Below are 20,172 nucleotides of genomic sequence, written 5' to 3'. Positions count from 1 at the left end.
TTTATAAGGGCTTATATACATTTCGAGCAGCATTCGTTTATTCGATTTCTAGAGACTTCGTAATTCAAAATAGTGATTCATGATATATTCATAGTATGTCCGCCAAGTCAGTACACAATTAGAGTGAGTAGACCACAGTCAAACGAAAGAGAAGGGATAAAGATCGGACGAGGGGAATTTGTGTGTTGTGGATTGGTATATATGTGCGTGGAGAGAGCAAAATAATAAAGAAAACAAAAACAAACGAGAGCCGAGACTCTTTCGAGTCTGGAATGATGAATATGCGCCGGCCATACAGAGTAGGCCATTTATGGGGTTTCCTGGAAAAGCAAAAAAAAAAACTTGAACAATAAAAGCACTAAGCGGGCCAAGGAGACATGATACATGGGATCTCGAAAGTAATAAAAGGTCCCGAGAAGGCACTCCGGGGAGATAGAGCGGGGTCTAGTCTCCTGGAGTGCCGGAAACATGTAAACAAGAAGTTTCAAAAATTCGCTCAAGCTCGTACATGAGATCGTGAAGTAGGGAAGGCCGTTCGGCATAGCCGCTGTGACCTAGACTGGCTCGGAGGGAAAGGACAGAATTCGCGTTTGGAAGATTACTCTTCCATACGACCAAAGACACCGTCATCGTCGTCATCCGGCGCTGAGCGGTTGCTGAAGTCCACGTCTGCGTTGCGGCGTTGACGGGATTCCTGGGCCTCGTTGCCACCGGTTCGGACCTCCCGCTCATCCGACACCTTGTATGAAAGCGACGGGTTGAGCGACCTGGATATGAAGATATTGGCCTCGGAGTCTCTACGAGCGGCTTCCTCGGTGGGGCGCGATTGAACAGAGTGGGGACTCTGGTAATTCGGGTGGCTGCTCGAGTCGAGATAGCGCGCGGGCAGTGGGGGCACTGGTGGCACATCGGGGGTCATGGATACCGGCCCTGTGCGGGGAGTGCCGAAATTGCAGAGACCAATGGCCGCGGCCAGATCCGCCTCATCATCCTCGTGTAATCGTGTATCTGCAGTCGACGGACGGGTGTCGATACTCGAGTTGCGGAAGTGGGAGAAGGCGGGCGAATGCAGCGGGGCGCTGTCGTTGTACGAACTGGAGGGAATCGACTGGTAAGAACGGGAGAAGCCGGAGGCGTTGCTCGCACTGGGTCGCTTGGCCCATTGTGTGGGCATGTCCGACATCTCGAAGTCGTCGTCTTCCTCCTCCTCGTCCATTGGGGGTGGCGTGGTCTCGGCGGAACTGATGCCATCCCGAAGTTCTGAAAGGGCGTCGGCGTCTGCTGCTGACTCGGCACCGGGTGATCCGGATGACATTTCTGACTCCAATTCGGCGGACTCATCGGGTGGATCATTATAGTTCATCGTAACCAAGACGGAGGCGGCCTCCAGTAGTTGAACCTGCTGGTGCTTGGAGATGAGAAGTTTCGAAGTCACGGCCCATGCTGGGTCGTGTTCCCACCTAAGATACCACGAAAAAAAACACGTCAATCAAATGCTGAGGTAAGGAGTGGAAAAAAGGGGGACAGTGACGAAGGGGGAGGTTGTTGACCACGAGGGCGACCTGCACAGAGCCGACATGGTACATAACCCCGATCGAGCAAGAGGAAGACGGTCGAGCGGTAGGGGGGATACACACATATGCTTAGACAAGCAGCTGCCATGCTTATACCCTTTCCCGCAGCGATCGCACCGTATGGCTGCCGAAACACGCTTTCCTTCAGTTTTGAGTATGGCACCCTCGCTGGCACGGCGGTTCCGGTTCTTGAGCTTGCTATCGGAGTGATCCGATCCGGGGGAGCCCTTGCGGGGGAGCGATGGTTCCTGGCTAGGACTGTTGATGCTGCGAGAGAGGTATGAACTGAAGCCAGAGATGTTTCCGACAGAGCCTGATTCCTGTCCCTTGCGGCCTGCGAGGCTCCGGCGGTGGGCACCCATGGGAAGCGAGGTGGATTCGCCGCCCTCCATGGATGCAGCAACCGCGGCGGCAGCGTGGGCAGCGGCGGTGGTGACACTCTTTCGACGGGTTACCCGGTGGTTTGAATTAGAGGCACCCAGCGAGATGGAGTGCGCGTGGTGCCGCTGACTGGGGTTGAGGGGACGCGACATGGACAATTCCTGTGAATGGCCGAAGGGGCCGAAGTATTAGCAGGGGTATGATATAGAATCAGGTAGCAATGCTGAGCACGTACTTTGAAAGAGGCCATGGTGGGATAAAAATGAGGAAGCTTTCAATTAAATTCCAAGCCCTCTAGGACACGAGTTGCCCTCAATTTCACAGATGTTATGACGCGGACGTTGATCCAATAGGATTGAGAGCGAGGGATGCAAATGAAGCCAATATAGAGAGAGAATGGGAGAAGATGAAGATAGAAAAAAAGTTGTTAGGAAAGGAAAAAAAGAAAGAAAGGTGGAAGGGGAAAAAAGAGGAGAAAGAAGGAGAAAGAGTCAGGGCCGGTATGAGCCAAAATCGCTCAGGTTTGCGGGGGCCTTTCCCTTTGAGCATGCGGGGGGTGGGAACGATCACCGGTCACACCTTTGGTATTTTATTGCTAATATATTGTGATTCTGTTTCTCCAATATTATTAGATAGTAACATATACTACTATTATACACTGCTATTGTATATAGGATTTATATAAGAGAATGATATTGTGTATCGCAATGGACTATGACTCTGGGTGATGCGATATCAGCGGATCCACTTAGTCACCCGAATTCGCAAGAGAAACGAGAAAAAGAATAAAAAGAACAAAAGAGAAGAGAAGACAGTGCTTTGAACTGCGAATCTTTGTGTGTTAATAATTATAATTCGCGGATAGTGTTCCGTATAGGGGAAGAGGTATAGCCATGGTTCGAGATTCAGAGAATATAGAATGTTTTTTCGAACTGGAATTTTATACAATTGTATTCAATTCTATATTATAGAGGGTTACCATGTTATCTATAATAATTCGAATGTAAAAACTGATCAAAGTGAACAGCTTTCACTTTTTTTTTTTTTGAAAAAACAAAAAAAAAAAGAGCAGTTGCCTGTCGATCAAAACAGGGTCACAAGATGGGTAAAGCTGAAAAGTAATGGAAGTACCAATCAGGTCACTGAACCATGACGAGTGCGTGTATCAATGATAGGAGAGACTAATAAAAACTTGGCCCCAAGTGACTTTCCAAGTACAAAGCGACCATGTATCACTTGCATCAACTATAGAACGGTCTAGTCGGTGGCAGTGGAGCCAAATGATGTCAGATATCAGGTGATAACGCGTTGACTAATATTCCCAAATTATCAAAGTGGACTTGGACTTAAATGGATCTAATTTCCAGGATAAGAATATCTTTGTGGGCGCTTAAAAGATTGTGATTGTTATATAAATTCCATCTGGGCAAGGGTTGATTCCAAGTTGGGCACTGTTACCTAATCCTGCGGGCTATGCAAAGTGTCGCTTCATGTTGCCAGAATGCAGAGGATCATTACTCCGAGCGTCACACTACCCTGCGCACGAGCATTTGCGCGGAATTATTTTTGGGCATTGTCCCCCTGGTCTTACTTGATTCTGGCACATTCCCGAGGTTCCTGGCCCGTCATTCCTTGCGGCTAAGATGTTCTGTCGATCTTGTAAAAAAAAGAGCTATAACAATATGGTTATCTTCATCGTTAAATATTGTTTTAAGACAGTAAATCCAGGATCAATTCAATTTCAATTCCAATCCCAATGACGTGGTCGGACCCCCCAGGGCTGAAAAATACCTGGGGTTACTTACAATTATTGTAATCTACCCGAGATCAAAATGCAAACAGCACAAACTATGCAAACCATGATAAGGATCGATAACGATTTATTCAGATGGATTCGATGATTAACATTGATAACAGCCCTGGAGGCCAATTGACTTTCCAGTCATCCAGAGCTCCAACACCAATCCTTGTAGAATTACCCCTCACACTAACAAATTGAACAATGCTCCAATCATGCCTCAAATCTTTCCATGACACTCTAATCCTATCCCATGTGCTCCAACACCTGATTTCTAGAACGAAGCCGACGAAGAAACCGACGAATCCCCGTAAAACATCATAGGCTCTCTCCTCGCCCACCTCCTCCCAGATGATGCCCACTCCTCCCACGGCGATTGAAACCAATACCTCCTCCACGGCACTCCTCGCCCTAGAGACCTAAATATTATGGCCCGAGCTCTCCAAACCAAAGCAACAATCGCCCCGAGGTGGTAGCTACCGGAGAAACGAGCAGCCTCGATGCAATACGCAAGCTACTCGCGAATCTCCTTTGGAGCCCAGGCATGGTTGTTGCGGAGGATGTCGAGCTAGCTGATGGGGGCCCTTTCCCAAGCTTCCAGTGTAGCAGTAACCCATCGCTTGCCGGCGCTGTAACATTTAGCATTGAGCACAACCTCCCGCGTTGAACGCTACTGCTCGATGGGCTGGCATCGTCCAGACACGAATGGGGCTGTTTAGATGACGAGTTCTCGGTCCAGGATAAGAGCTCTTTCATTCCGCTGCATTATCACGGCCAAATGTTTATGTATGAGAGAGTAGCATGAGAACCTTGCGAGGATGATGGGGTAGATCCTTACGCCTTGTGGACGGGGATTTGGTAAAGGTTGCCGAAAGGGGATTAGGAGGGTGTTGATGCTGTTTAGGGAGGAGAGGGATCAGAGTTGGCGGTGTGTTGCAGTTTAAAGAGAGTTGAATGGTTGAACATAGCTAGGATTTGTGATGTTTGCATTTAGCATGGATATCCTGGTTATACAATAGACTCATGACCCGAATATCTACACTTTATTCATCCCCGACCCTCTGGAAACAAACCGTACACACGCCCTGTCCCTGATGCCCCCGAATCTAAAAACAGGGTACTCAACACGCCCCCAAACAACCAGCCGATCCCCACTCCCCCGATCCCCAGTAAACCACCGCACAAGCTCCTCCTCAGTCCAATTGCAAGTGGTAACAACCAAGAACCCACCGCGCTTGACCAGCCGCCTCGCAATATCAGGATACCGCTCACAAACACGCGCATTTTTCGCATCCCCAGCCAACGAAACAGCATCAAAAGTCCCCTTATCAAGAACGACATCAAAGCCACCATCGTCGTACGGGAACCAGGGGAGGGCATGGGCGGGTGAGCTCGCGAGCCCAGTTTCAGAGAGCGGTGCCTCCGACCCAAGGATATCCCATTCCTCGAATTGAATGGGCGCCACTTCTGAGTCTGCCTCCGCCTTTGACTCCGGGACTGCTGGCTCCGCGCCATCCTCCTCATCCTCATCTTCATCTTCATCTTCAGAATCACTCCGATAAGCCGAATGGCCCCGTCCCCGCTGCAACTCCCTCGCCAACTCAACACTCTGCCTTGAGTAATCAACGCCAACTAGCCTCCCCCGGAACCCGCCCCTCTTCTGCAGCAACGCAAGCATGCTCCCGTTCCCGGTGCCGAGATCGAGAACGCTGGCGCTGGCGGTGTTGCGCGGCGCACAGGGAAAGGATTTCTGCGTTAGGAATTTCAGAACCTTCTGCGGGGCGTTGTGCTCGCTGAACCATGATGTGCCTGGGTCGTCTTCGTCGTTTAGATCGGAGTCTGAGGCTTCTGCTTCGGCGGGGGCTTCTGCGGAGGGCTTTTCGTGCGAGATGTGCGCTAGCGTGCGGGCGTAGTAGTTTTCCCAGCTGAGGCTGTTAGCTTTTACGGTATTTATGTGGGGATTGGAATTTGGGAATTGTTTGGGTGGTTGTATCTGTATCTTGGGATCTGTGGTTGGAGGGGTAATGCGGGGTTCATGGATTGGGTTGTTGACGATGTTCCTGGATTGAGGACTTACTAGTCTTTTGTGCCCAGTTCGCTAGGCGACAGGTATGCCGGGTGAGAGTCTGAGTCTGCCATTGTATTATTTCAATGTTGGGGGTTGAGGTCGATGGAGGGGAAAATTTACGTTGGATTATATTGCTTATCGCTATCCTTATCAGCATCCATCAGCTTCAATGTTGACACTATAGGAATCGAAGTGATTTCTCTCTAATTACGAATACCCATTACAATTCTACAAAGGAATCAAACTACGCATACAAAAGAAGAGTCAAACTTGAAGAATCTCTATTATGAGACTGCGCAAAGGGGGTATTATCATGCCTCTTCCACCCATAAGTCAAGCCACCGGTCCACGACCAGCAGCGAAAAGAACGAATGCCGAACACAGGAAAGCCAGAGAATGAAGGCCTTGTCTGAACAAGATGAGATGGAAATAGGGAAAAAAAACAAAAAAGAGAGCAGGATGAAGCCGTAATGCGAGGTGTGAGATCCTCAATAGTAATACAAATACCAGGCCATAGTTGATGAGAGTCTGGCAAAACAGACACCCCACAATGGATGGCTGTGAGGTGTCAGCAAAATGAGAAGATGAAAAAAAAGGCAAAGTATGCAAAATGGCGATGAACGACAGCAAAGCCCGCTTTGGTCATGAATATCATCAGGCCAGTCATCTCTCCGCGGGGAAGACGATGAAAGGAAGAAATTAATAAGAGAATAGAAGTCTGCCCTGAGGGCATGGATGTAGGCATGATCTTCAAGCGCGAAGACATGAAAAAAGTCAAGTCGTGAGTCATTCAAGTCTGGGAATCACAGGAATTCATCGATGGATCTCATGATCAGCGCGTCACCGCCAGAAGGAGGCGAGCGTGGGTCGACGGGCTCGGCGCTGAACCGCGTTTGAGGCGATAGAGCTGGTGAGCGGTCGATTTTGTGGAAGATTGGCGGGGCCAGACGGGTGGGCGAGAGGAATTCATTTGTGCGCGGGGATAGGAGACCCGTGGCGTCTGGGGCGTCCCGGACGAAAACATGCGTTTGTACGAGGGGGTCGCAGCTGCTTACGCTGCGGGGGAAGCGGCGGGGACGAGCTGAGGCTGGTTCGATGGATTGGAATTTCTGTCTGAAGGGAAGGGGACGCGGGGAGAGGCTTCGCTTCGGAGAATAGGATTTGAACTCGGTGCTGCTGTGGCTAGTGGTTGGGCGCGTGGAAGTGCTGCGCTCTGGAATGGAAAGACAGCTCATTGAGGGTGCTTGAGAGAGGCCGCGCTTGTTGGATTCGGTTGTTGGTGGACGCTCGGCTCTGGCGACTTGGGGCTCTGAGCAGCGGCGGCCGGTTTGCACGAACCATTCCTGGGGAGGGGGCTTGGAAGTGGATCCCCGTAGCAGTTTTGAGCGAAAGTCTGTAAGCTGGTAGATGAGGCTCATGTTCGGACCAACCCATTTGCTGCGTCCCTTGACGGCTTCGTACATCGAGTTGAAATCAAGGTGTCGGTTTTTGTACAATCCGTAGGCAATCACTAGGGATGCTGAGCGGCTGGCGCCGAGCTGACAATGCACGAGGACCTTCTTTCCTTCGGCAATGCGGTCATCGATAAGCTCACACAGTGGCAAGAGATCTTCGAGGATCTCGGAGTTGTGGTCCCATTCAACGTGGAGGTACTCGGGTGTGGAGGTTTGAGGGCTGGAAATAACAGGGCTGGGAACCGTGGGAGTTCCCGATTCAGAATCCGAGGGCTGAAACTCCCAGGCAGACTTGAATGATATTTCCGAAATCGCAGTTTGGGGATCGTCGCGGGAGAAGCGTTTCGAAGTCATGGAGGTGTTCCGCCATGTGCTCATCACCGTATCATTTTTTTCCTCCTTGATAACACTGAAAGGGTTCGCCACCTCCTTGGCAACGTTGATCACTACATCAAAATTGGCTGCTTCCTCGGCTGTGGGTTCCAGATAAAGATAAACTCCAGCATCGTGGATTCGAATTGGGCCATCGGGGTAGCCGCGGTCCTTCTTCCTAGTCGACTCCCGCGAATCCAAGTGATCATCCTCTTCTTCTAAACCGTCGAGTACGCGATGAGAGAAGCCGGATCCATCAGCGTGTGTCGATATGGTAGTGGAGGCGTCGGTAGAGAGACGGCGCATGTCGTGGTGGGACATTGGTCGCGGAAGCTGCATACCTCCCTTTGGGGCGAACGAAGGCGATTTGAGACCCGCAAGAGAGGGACCAGCAAGAGAGGGCGAGGATTCCGCATGGCGCAGAGAAGGAGTTGAAGGCACGTCACCCTTGAACGATGTTTTGAAGGTGGGGGTTTGGATTGTTAGATTGGCGGCGGGGCGGCGTTTTAAACCCTTTGACGGCGGAATGGCCGCGGATAAGGGAGGATCAAAATGATGGTGTTTTGGGGTTGTTTCCACAATTGAAGCAGTAGATATGGTTTGACGAGGGACCCCCGAGGGCGGTGGCATTCGCAGAGACAAATTCTTGAGGTTACGCGCCCGGTTATTTGGCAAGTCTGGACGCGTATGGCGCAAGTCGGGTGCAGGGTGCGTAAACTCCACTGGGCGCGATGTGAACTTTGGGTATGAGACGGACATGGCTGAGGGTGATTCCGGGGAGGAGCTCGGAGAGATATCACCCCCACCGGGTGAATCAAAAGGCGAGATTGTGGTAGTCGGGGAGGACTCCGTTGAGGCCGAGTGCATTGATGACACGCTCTCACGGTGTGGAGAAGGTAAAATGTGTGTGTCGACAGGGACTTGTGGATATTGCAGAGGATGAATAGGATCTTCCTCTTTGTATCGGGGAAGCGGACCACCAAACACGGACATGAAAGATGGAAGTGAATCCGAGAAGGACAGTGGACTCGTTTGTACTGGCATTGTTCGAGATATGAAAGAGGTTGGCTCCGTTCAAGAGAGGCTAAAATAGCATCCGGGGATCCAAATTGCTACCTGCGCAAATTGGTCTAAAGACCGTTAGTGTTGGATCTAGGAGGGACGCAAGGCATAGAACTAATGATCCGATCATGCACAATGAAATTATCCGTATGCATGTCAAGTAGACGTACCTAGATCGATAGGGTAAATCTTGAATAATCAAAGGATCAAAGGATCAAAGGGAAAGAATAAAAGGTGTGAAGAGGTTCTCTTCTAAAGGCGTATTGAAGGCAGTTCCACCAGGGAACGGAGTTTGAAAAAGGTTGAAGGAGAGTCAAAGGGAAGTGTACCCCAGGAAAAGATGCAAAGAGGAAAGGGGATGAAAGGATGTTGATGTGCGTTGATACAAGCGCCTGGTGGGAGGAGGAAAAAGGAAGAGGAAGAAAAAAAGGCATAAAGCGTCAATTTTGGACCCTTAGTTGTTTTTATTTAGATGAAGATTTGATACAAACTAAACATTACTACACATAGTTAGTACTCCACGTACTAAACACATACTGTAAACACATACTAAACGCATACTAAACGCATACTAAACACATACTCAATATGCTAAAATGACAATACGGAGTACAGCTGAAACCAACCATCGTTGGCTGCTCTAATTTTAGCCCTGGAATGTGCGTCGGCGTCAAACGCACGTAAATGAGAGGCTCGAGAGTGTGCCTCTCCCACCTTAGTTGAAAAGTATTTTATTTTACTTTACTACCTGATACTCTGTATAACTATTCTCTGTGTGAATTGTACTTAATTTATTCTTGATTATGTTCTTGACATTGTACCAGTATTGTACAATATCGACCGAATATGAGCGAGATTTCCAGCATAGGCCCACCGAGTCCCACATTTCAGCTTTAAAGTGTGAACCTCTAACACACTACTCCGTACAATAGTGTACTTTGTAGGACTTCGTACAGAGGTCTCCGTACCATAAACAATACACAAATCTTGTAACAACGTTACCAAAGACAAGGCTCCCTTTACGAGAAATAATAATACACGGGTTGAGGCCGAGGGTGACAAGGGGGCGAGACAGTGGTTGAGACGGGATATGGTGGAGATGCTGCGTAGTACCCCGGCTCGATTTAATTCCAAATTCGAGATCTTCGATTGCTAGTACATATACCTATGTAGGTAGGTGCGTACTATAGTATACGTTGTATACGTATCTACGGAGTATTAAATTGTATATTCGTCTCAGAACCTATTTTGGATATTGTCATTACTACTACCTAGGTGTATACTATACGTTGTAGTTATTTATCTTGTTCAAGAACATATATCCAAATCCCAAATAATTAGCGGGTGAACGGTGGGCTGGCTGATCCATGGATGATACGGGAAACATCACGATACCCGTGATTGGTGAATACCGATGAAATGAGGAACCAAAGTGGGATACGAGACTGTGATTGGAAGAATTGAAGAGGAGAAAATTGTTCAATCCTTGAAAGTCCTGAAACCCGATGGATCTGGTTTGGGTTGTGAAACACGCCAGTCTAACGCTAGTAGTTACGTGCATCTTGGCATCCTGCTACTCCATACAATATTGCGTACAATATTGTATGTTTCAAAGTTACTTCGCCCTACAATATTGATAGCCATACAACATACGAGGTTTAGGATCAACACCGATCTTCTTCTTGCCACATGGATTGTCCAATTCTGAAACTAGTTCTCCATGTTATGAATTGCCGAGTCTGGAGAGGATATTCCTACATACGTACTCCTGTACTCCATACATTATAGAGCTTCAACCTTGCCCAGGGTTATGACTTGTTTACATGGTACACTATTGTATGTACGATCGACATCCGCCAAATTGACCAATAATGATCATCACGAATATCGGACTCACACATATCTTCCGTGCAATATATAATATAAGCACAACACGTATGTAAGCATACTCCAACAAAGTTCCAGATAAATTAATCCCCTTTCCCTGGCGTTTGCACAACTCCTCTTCTAAAAATAAGAGCGAATGACAATACGATCGGCTAACGTCTGAATTATCGCTGTTGCGTTTCGGACTTATTGATCACGCTTTATTAGTCCTATCTTATAAGAAACCTGGCTCTACCATGGACTAACCCCGTACTTGATACTAGATTTGATATAAATTGGAGCTGGCACCATGGTTCACTCGTTGCAGTTATACAACATTGTGTACGATCCCCAGATTGACCCATGGTTGCCTAGACTCTTCTCCAGAGTACAATATATACAATATCGTAGAGTCACATGCCATGTGAGGGTCCGCAGCTATACTTAGTAAGTGGAATATTACATTCACAGGAATTTGTCAGGGTCATCGTGGCGTCGTTAAGGGATCAAGCCAGTGCTAAACTCGACGCGAGGCGCTCTCTGCTAGACCGCTTCGCCTCACGAGGTTACGGGTTAAGCGATATTGTCAAGGACCTTGAGTCCACAATGGGTGATTCTTGGAACTGCAGAATTCTCTACTACATACGGAGTACATATGTCGTTAATTGTAGATACTCATGGTCTCCCTTGCTGATTCTCCTGCAACCTAGGTAAGTGTGATTTCACAAGGCAATATCGTTCCCAAGGTAGTGCCTTGCTCAAGCCATCACTGCATACATAGCTCCAACCAATAATCAATTCCAAACCTAGGGCTCTATTTTCTAAGGATGTGGCTTCTACTATCAATTGTTTGCATATCCAGGGTATGGTGGCTTTGCATGTCATAAGCCCTATGACGATATTGAAGATTTTTTCTGAGATAGGGTGTAGATTATAGTTATAGAAGGTGAGCTAGTTGGTTGTAGCAGTCCTATCCCCGATCTAGGTCTAGGGAAGCCTATCTATGTACATACATAGAGTAGGTTGGACATGATTTGTATGATCTAGCTGAGTGGAGTTCACCATTAATCAATCAGAAACTGTGTCTTATGGTTATAGATAACCTGAAACGAGAGAAATGGCCGAGGTCAAAATTAGCCAGGTTACCCAGGACTCTACTCCGTATATTTAGCTGATTTATAGGTATGTAAGTTATCAAGGCGTTTAAAGTAAATTGAATGATATAGGATAGAACTATAGTATATAATATCTGCCTAGGTATATGTTTCAACCCATGTCCTCCGGTGAGGCTGAACCATGGTTGCTGGTGGAAATCGCATGGGCTTTTAGGTAACATGTTTTCCTTCTTTTACTCTTCTTTTTCTTCTGTTCTGTTTCTTTCTATTATTCGCTTCTATAAACATGTCAATTCCTCAATCATACATCTCAGACCTTAATACTTCACTAATTATGTACACTGGTTATAGCATACCATCATATACCTTAGTCTATCCTATGATCCCATACCTATCTAGACCTTAGCCTACATAGAAATAGAACAAGAAATCAACATAGAAACATAGGGCATATAAGGATACCCACAATGTAAAACTTTTCATTCACAAACATTTGACAGGTCAATTTCTTCCAAAGTACTTCTCTTAACTTTTCTTTTTCTCATCTTAAATTGTTGACATGTTGACATGTTTCGGGAATATGCGTAACTAGCTTCCCCCAGAAACGTCAAAATCAACCCGCGAACCTGTGAACTTCTTGTATGATGGCTGCAGGTCCCCGTGACCAATATTTCCAGCCCAACCAGTCCTATCACCAACCAGACAACTATCACAATTCTCGCTCTTTGTCACTTCAAGCTCGCTTCGATGGCCCCACTACTGAAACGCCCGGCACTCTAAAGCACTCCTCATTGCACGGGCGACCCGGCCTAAGCTTCAACCCTCCCAGCCCCCAGTTTCATGCGAAGAGAAGGCAGAACGGATTCCCAGATCGCCCTGATGTGAAAAGAACCATGCCATCAAGTCTGGCATATTCTGGAAGAAATAGAAATGAAAATGCTCCCTCACTGAACACCAACGGCACTCCGGGGACTGACAACAAGTCTCTAATGGATGAGGGTCGCCCCAAAAACGAGGATATATTCCTGAACATAGCGAGAGACCCTGATCATCGTGGCTCTGGTCATCGTGACTCTATCGGTCGCTCTGATTTCAGACGGGTGAGTCTACATTACAGAGCTTTGCGCCCGATCGCATTCCTGATCGCTCTGGCATTCCATCGCGACAGCACACCCCGGTAAAACCGTCTTGCGATCTTACGGCTAACGGAGATCATTGAAAAATTAGTCACGCCTGGGATATTCTAGCCAGAGTCTACGGTCGCCAACTATTGATCAAACCCCCTCACCCGACCAGCGATACAGCAATGTCGACAACCCCTTGCTTTCTCAACATGATTCTCCTACTACCCCCTACAGCTCCCACACGGCGTCATCCGCCCATCCGCTAGATGATGCGAATCGTTTCCGCTATAATAGTTTGGGATCTGGCGCGCGATCAACCGTCGGAGTACCACGAAGTCGCTTCAGCCGTACGAGTCCTGAGACTTCCCCGCGGGCACCCTCCGTTGTTGACGATCGTCGCTCCTCCATGCATGACCCGCGACACCGCCATTCCGGAATTTCTACAATCAGAGGCAGTCGCCAGCCATCTACATCCGAAGCGACAGAACGAGCGCGTGCTGACACTGAACGATCGCGGCCAGATGGAACCGAGTCAACATTGTCGACTACAGCGCCATCCACGGTCTGGGACGAGCTAGACGATCTCAAAGACCGCATCAAAAAACTAGAATTGACAGGGAAGCTGCCTCCATCTTCTTCCGCAGCGATGTACAGTCCTTCCAACGAGCGACCGCGCACTGCAAATACTGCCATTACCACCCTATCCTCCTCGCCCAGGTACCACCGCAAGGCAAGCATCTCGGCTGCAGACACCGACTCCAGCCATAGCCAGGTGCAGCCCATTCTGCAGTCTGCGCTGGCTAAGGCAAGAGCGGTCTTGAGCGGTGAGGTGTACACTTCCCTCGAAGCAACAATTACAGATGCCTTGACTCTCACCTCTGCGTTGGGCGCCAATGGCGCCACATCGGGTAGCATGTCTGTCGTGAATGGGGGATACAGCTCACCCGAAAGGCACGCCCGCCGCAAAGCCGACAGTGTGTGTCGAAGCCTGACAGAGCTTTGCCTGGCCTTGACAGATGAGCAATTGAAGAATCATCGGCCATCTTCGAGCCGCGAACCTGCCACGCAGCCCCAGTTGAATGGCACGGATACCAATTCTCGGATATCCATGCCAACGCATAAACGAAATGCGACACAGGAGCCAGAGCCGGAAGGAATCGAGCGACGTCATAGCACAACTCGCATTTCCAGTCGTCTTGATGCACGTCGAACATCCATGGTCAACACCAGTCCCGGAAACTTGGCGGAAATAAAGCAAAGCCCAACTCAATCTCCCGGCATTCCTACTCCAACCACCCGACTGAATCGCGCGTCAACCTCTCTCCGTAGCCGCAGACTAACACTGGGCGAGGTTAACGGTGACGCAACGAGTCCGCATAGCCGTTCAATATCCAGAGCAAACACAGAGATCGCAACACCACTCTCGACCCCAGGAACCCACCGCCAACGCTTCTCCTCCGGCGCAACGCCAGACCAAGGAACAATCGGCATATCTCCCCGTTCCCCACAATACCAACAATCCCAAGTCCCGCAACCACAACCCCAACCCAGAACACCCACCCTCTCATCCAACCTCTCCTTCCGCAGAAGCTACATCGGCCCAGCAACCTACACACCCACTACATCCCGTTCAAACATCCAAGCTGGATCCCGCCGCTACGGCCTCACACCAAGCTTCTCCTCGAATAACATCCAAGCCGACGAACCCCCCAGAACACCACTGGAAACGAGGATCTCAACTTCAAACAAAATGGCAACGAGCTACACCCCTATCCAACAACCACGATTGCGGACGAATAGTCTCGACGCGCGCAGATTCGGCCTGCGCAATCGCGCCCCCACAACAACAACAACACCCAATAATACCAACCTGGATGATAGTATTGATTAACGTCCTGTTACATTGCATTGCTTTCGCATTTTGGCCTTGTCAATTGGCGTTTGAAAGGCCATGCATCACCCGTCAACCTCGGTGTCCCGCTTCGCTACGACTCACTACTTACGGCTGGAACACCTCCATGCCCTTTCATGTAAAAAACCATTGGCGGCGTCTTTTCTTTGTCCATATACTCTTACTATTGTTCTTACTTAGGCTGGCTTTGTCGTTGCATCTCGCCCTGGCAGTCTTTTTGTTTTGTTTTCTTTGTTGAATTATCCGCGCGCATATTGTACCTACTCCTGATTTCTTTTGTTAGATGAGCATTTACATACGTAACGATGGAATGGAATATGAGATTATTGATACTTATTGTGCGAAATATACCCTATCTACATGTAGGCATATTGGTGAAAGCACTTTGTACATTTGCTCCGCTGGCGTACATAAAAGAAACCTTGATAATATGCAAGCTATACGTCCACGCATTGTACCTATTTTACAAGGTGATCAGTCTAGCCAATTCACCGAGGATGTTTTGAGTTTCAAAGCGAGGCACTTGTACTAAATTCAAAACATAGTAAGATATCTCAACCCCAATTGATGCGCCTAATTAGTCAATTGCTCCCACTTGCCTCTCCCAAAGTAGTGTGCCTAAGGAGTAGTGCGACAAGAGCCAATAATCAGCGATATCTGCAGTATGTAACTTAGATAGGGTGTCATATAGTGCATTTAAACTGTGCCATTGTTGTTTCGCGAATTGTGACGGTAATTAGGATACAACCTTCTCCTCTCCTTGCTTCCCTGTAATAATTTTATCTAGCTTGCCCTCGCTCTCTCTTGGTCCAATCTCGGGGGTTCGATGCCACTAGTTATTCACGAGCCTGACTCAATTGACGCATATTATAACAATTAATTCTAATTTCAGACTATTGAACTCCCAGTCCTACTATGTAGCTAATCTAGACCAAACCGCTTGACATAATATGCAAAACTGCAGATCCTGTGTTTACCTGTGAACCCAAGAGATTCCTGTCTTAGGCACTTCAGTAAATCTTCAGTAAACAAAGCGGGCCTCTCTATACTACCCTTCCCTATCCCTCGATCCACCGTAAACATACCAGATGGGGGCTAATATTGATAGAAAGCCCTAATCCCAGAACCAATTTCTATTCCTCCTTTACAATTCCACAATATTCCAACTCCCATCATGATAGCACATGATATGAGCCCTTCACGTGGAGCTGTCAGCCTCAAAAACGGTCAGATCAGCGGCCGGGTCCTCAATGAGCATGAGATGGCCTTCTTTCGTGGCACGACCTATACATATCACGCTTTTAACGACTCATACCTGGAGGCCCTCTTTCTACAGCAATTTTGGATCTACCTCAGTGGATTAGTTTCCATTTGGATTGCCCCGTGTGTCCTCACCTGTAGGAGGGTTGTGATCAACACCTTTACATGCCTGCTCCACGACTCGCTGGACACCAGTGAGCTTCCATCCTGGGCCTTTTTCGCTGCTGCAATTGGCGTCTTTTTTTCTATCGAACGCTGGACGGCATCGATGGAAAGGTTGCTATTGCTAACCAGAATACTCAAATTGAAGGAGTGTGAGTTCATTGATCCTTAGATTCATATCAACCAAGCTGAATCTATTGGATATAGCTATGACCATGGATGTGACGCTATCTCAACAATATTTGTCACTCTAGAAATCGCAGTGGCTTTCCAGCTGGATCGGTATCTAATACTGAACCTTCTTTGCTTCCTGATGCCGAATCTTGCTTTCTTTCCACCCACTGGTTATGCCACGTCAAGCAGCAGATGATTTCTGGACGGGTAGATGTGGCCGAAGGTCAATTCCTTCTGATTGCTATCCATCTCCTCACAGCCTGCTTTGGCCAGTCAATATGGCACATCCACTTGATTAACCTGGGAGGCTTGCCGCTGGCAATGGTTCACATCATGATTTTTGGCATCGTTAGCGGGCTTCTTACCGCAATATGTCATAACGTGAACCTTGCCGTACTTGGAGCAAAGACCCCTCTAGAGAAGATAGGTGTTCAAATCCCAGTACGACGAGGACTGAGAACACGGTTTCCTCTAATTCCTACCGCAGCGTTCACCAAACTTGCTGTATGGTCTATCTGTTTCGGAAATCTTGTCACTGCACCTTTCACCTTCTTTATCTCCTTTGGCTAGCCTATTCCAAAGTGACAATCAAACTGTTGGTGAGCCCCGATCCTTCGAAATCGAAGTTCCCGCATACCCTAATCTTCTGGGCTGTAGATTAAAAATGTATCTCACGGTACCATGGACCTAAAAGACACCGCGCTTCTGCCTCCCCTGCTTCTCATTTTCAATACTATGTTCCCGCTCATACTTCCCACAACCGCGCTCAACTGGTGCCTCTTCCTCGTGGCGATAGATCTCGCTCGCTATTTCTTCTACGCGTCGTGGGACCTCCAATACGCCCTAGGTTTGAACATCTTCAGTCTATTGTACCCACCTGGTCACCCAGGACCCGCAACGACACCTGTGGCCTCTATTTCCATGACTTGAACCACGAGGACATCCTCCGAGACCCGTGTGCTAATCTGCCCGTTGGATATGACGGAGGCATAATGTTTGACTTCGAATGATCCACCAATACGATTGTTCACTTGCAAACGATGAACGTATTAAGTTATCAAGGGAGATAAGTGGTAGTTTAGGGGACTCACTAGATTTATATCTAAAGATATACGTGTTATAAAAATCCTGAATATATGCAGCCCTGCGCGACTAGGTAATTATGCAGCCTTGCGCAGCGTTCACAGTCGAGAGGGCCGTCAGTCCGGACTGGATTAGTGTCTGAAACCAAAGCATCATCAATGTCAAGTATTTTTTCTGGTGTGGTGTTCATAGTGATAATGAAGTTCTAGGTATGTTGTATGGAGAGGGGTGTCCATAAGCTTGGAGGCTGAAAACCCTAGAATCTTGCGAGGTTGATACCGATGGCATCGAATGCAGAAATTAAACTTGAAAGTACTAGATCATGACCAGACTATAAGAGGTTAGCCCATTATATAAAGGCCCTTCACCTTAGTGAGCTTGGGTGCATAACTAAGGAGGTGAACCCCTCAGGCACCTTTACTTGTGTCGATCAGATGTCTATTGGCGCCACCATTATATTGAAACGCACAGTGGGGACTTTCTATGATCCCTCAATGTAAATGGTGGTCTCTAGGTCTATCGCAATTGCATGGTACATTAACATCCACATTACCAAACCTGGAATCCCCGAGGTAGAATAAAGAATAAGAGATAAGAAGCTTTTTTTTTATTGTTTCAAGATTTCAGTTATCAAAGGCCAGGTACACGTCGACAAAGAAAGGGTAAGATAGGATACGAGAATCGCGGAGGAACAGGAATAAGAGATAAGGGGAAGAAAGACACGGATCAATATACGCCTAGACGGCGCACAAGGTGAACGAGGACGAAACTAGGGAAGGGAGGAGGGGGACGAATTAGGTACATCCAGGCAAAGGCAAGATGTAAGCAAAGCGAAGCAAGAGGGGTCTGTCATTAACGTAACGAGGTGAGGGATAGGTAGGATCGGACATTTGCGATTCATCGAAGGTCGAGGTCAAACGCTGGTCAAACGCTGGTCAAAGACCCAGACTTGGTATCTAATACTGATCCATTGAACTTTTGCCGAAGAGACGTGGGACATAGGATAAAGTTGAGTTTGAACTGAGGCACTTGGAATAAGAAGAAAAAAGAAAAAGAAGCGCTAGCATATGACCGCCGCTGATCGTGACCGACAGTCTCCAAGGAAGTCGTAAGGTCAAACACAAAGGAGAACCGCTACCGTCTCATCCATACGCTGAAAAATTCAGAGGGAGATTACTCCTGGGGGAGTTGGCTGCGGCGGGTCTTCTCGGCTTCGAGGTTCTCGTAAAGGAGGTACAAGGCCTTTTCGTTGGCCTGGGCACTGCCCATGATAGTGAACATGCGCTCACCGGTCTCGTCATGAGGCGCCTTCGCGATGGAAATCCGAGCACCAGAGCTTCGACGGATCTCCGTAATCTTAGTTCCGCCCCGGCCGATGATGCAGCCGACCATATCCGCAGGGATGCTGATGTTCTGGGTCTGAACCTCTTCACCATCTTCCGTTACGAGGGGGTAGCCACGAGAGCCGGCATCGGAGTTGGATCGGCGGTTGTAGCTTCCATCGCTGAAGTCGGCGCCGTTGCCAGTTCGGTTGTACTGGCGGCTGTTGTTGGTTGGGTAACCGTTTCCGGGGGCGGGGTTGTTGCTGATCGGCTGGGAGCCGCTGAGAGAAGCGCGAACAGCGGGGTTGTAAAGGACGGTACCGGTTCCGCGCTGCCAGTCGTCAAGCAGGCACTTGCCGATTTCCCAGACGGCCTTCTCGATGCCATCGGGTGTACCCTGGACCTCAACAATGCGCTCTGTGGACTGGGGGAGCATTTCCTTCTGTGCGACCATGCGGACACCCGACGCATCCTGGATGTGCTTGATCTTCAGACCCTGGCGTCCGATGATGGTACCCATCTGGTTGTGGGAGATCAGAAGGCGAATGGCTGGAGATAGTTAGCACGAATTCGTATCAAAATGGAGTTTTTGCGCTTTTCGCATATGTTGCTTCGAGTCCCTCCATATCAAGAATCTCAAATCCAGATAATATAGAGGGCGAAAAAAAAAGATGGTATCACTTACGGTGGGTTCCGTTGTTAGAGACAATACCGCCCATGCCCATCTGCGGGGCACCTTCCAGGAGACCCTTGGCCACGATCGCATAGGCCCGAGCGAGCGAGCGCAGTTGACCGGTGACTGTCAGGACACGGTCATGGACACCCGGAACTACCTTGCTCACGCCGGCCTTGACACCGGTCTCATCGCGCAGGTCGGCAACATTCTTTCCGGCCTTTCCGATGATCACACCGGCCTCCTTGGAAGAGACGATAGCACGCAGAGTGAGCTCAGAGACAGAGTACTCCTCTTCAGTCTTAAGCGGGGCTTCCAAGTCACCCTGATCGGCAAGGTTGTCGTTGAAGGCATCAGTCATGGGCTCGTCCACGACGGTGGTTTGGTGAATCTCAGTGGAATCCATTGTTGGCGAGATCTGGTGGGAGTGAAAGAGGATGGTTGAATATGGTCGAGAGCGAGGTGAGATAGGATAAAGGGTTCGTTGAGACCGTACGGTCGCGAGACGTGGGTGATAGAGACTTCACACTTGAGTACCAGCATAGTCAGTTTTGCGATCTAAGAGGCAAATGAAGTGCGCATGGTACAAGCATCCATGCGCAAACATCTAGCAGGTGAAGAGTTTATGATAATAGTATCTCATTGAAAGAGGCGACTTACCGAAGAGATAGATGTGGAGAGATAGAGGGGAAACGGGGGATGGAGAGTTTCGTGTGGGAAGGAGAAAAGAGGAAGAGGACGAGAAAGAGGGGAAAGAAGGAAACGAGGAGGA

The 20,172-nt window shown here is 48.6% G+C and overlaps 6 protein-coding genes across 6 annotated transcripts; 2 read left to right on the top strand and 4 right to left on the bottom strand.

Annotated features, from left to right (window-relative positions):
- Positions 1 to 598: 598 nt before the first annotated feature.
- Positions 599 to 2,107, bottom strand: N7529_005606 (putative C2H2 finger domain protein; the record flags this gene model as incomplete). Its single annotated transcript, XM_057241133.1, has 2 exons — positions 599 to 1,460; positions 1,638 to 2,107. 2 exons carry the CDS (start codon positions 2,105 to 2,107, stop codon positions 599 to 601), a joined length of 1,332 nt encoding a protein of 443 aa, XP_057096492.1.
- A 2,074-nt stretch (positions 2,108 to 4,181) lies between these two features.
- N7529_005605 (uncharacterized protein) lies at positions 4,182 to 4,420 on the top strand (the record flags this gene model as incomplete). The annotated part of the gene is made up of 2 exons (XM_057241132.1): positions 4,182 to 4,225; positions 4,249 to 4,420. 2 exons carry the CDS (start codon positions 4,182 to 4,184, stop codon positions 4,418 to 4,420), a joined length of 216 nt encoding a protein of 71 aa, XP_057096491.1.
- Positions 4,421 to 4,789: 369 nt separating this feature from the next.
- On the bottom strand, positions 4,790 to 5,892 carry N7529_005604 (putative S-adenosylmethionine-dependent methyltransferase; the record flags this gene model as incomplete). Its single annotated transcript, XM_057241131.1, has 2 exons — positions 4,790 to 5,678; positions 5,831 to 5,892. 2 exons carry the CDS (start codon positions 5,890 to 5,892, stop codon positions 4,790 to 4,792), a joined length of 951 nt encoding a protein of 316 aa, XP_057096490.1.
- A 732-nt stretch (positions 5,893 to 6,624) lies between these two features.
- dspD (putative protein-tyrosine phosphatase) lies at positions 6,625 to 8,691 on the bottom strand (the record flags this gene model as incomplete). The annotated part of the gene is made up of 1 exon (XM_057241130.1): positions 6,625 to 8,691. One exon carries the CDS (start codon positions 8,689 to 8,691, stop codon positions 6,625 to 6,627), a length of 2,067 nt encoding a protein of 688 aa, XP_057096489.1.
- Positions 8,692 to 12,334: 3,643 nt separating this feature from the next.
- N7529_005602 (putative LPXTG-motif cell wall anchor domain protein) lies at positions 12,335 to 14,705 on the top strand (the record flags this gene model as incomplete). Its single annotated transcript, XM_057241129.1, has 2 exons — positions 12,335 to 12,790; positions 12,918 to 14,705. 2 exons carry the CDS (start codon positions 12,335 to 12,337, stop codon positions 14,703 to 14,705), a joined length of 2,244 nt encoding a protein of 747 aa, XP_057096488.1.
- Positions 14,706 to 18,578: 3,873 nt separating this feature from the next.
- On the bottom strand, positions 18,579 to 19,806 carry N7529_005601 (KH domain-containing protein; the record flags this gene model as incomplete). The annotated part of the gene is made up of 2 exons (XM_057241128.1): positions 18,579 to 19,276; positions 19,413 to 19,806. 2 exons carry the CDS (start codon positions 19,804 to 19,806, stop codon positions 18,579 to 18,581), a joined length of 1,092 nt encoding a protein of 363 aa, XP_057096487.1.
- Between the last annotated feature and the right edge of the window lie 366 nt (positions 19,807 to 20,172).

Source organism: Penicillium soppii (genome assembly GCF_028829465.1).
Source record: "Penicillium soppii strain IBT 18220 chromosome Unknown utg000005l, whole genome shotgun sequence".
Lineage (NCBI taxonomy): Eukaryota > Fungi > Ascomycota > Eurotiomycetes > Eurotiales > Aspergillaceae > Penicillium > Penicillium soppii.
Note: the sequence above shows the minus strand (reverse complement) of the source record. Positions and strands in the feature narration are given on the sequence as shown.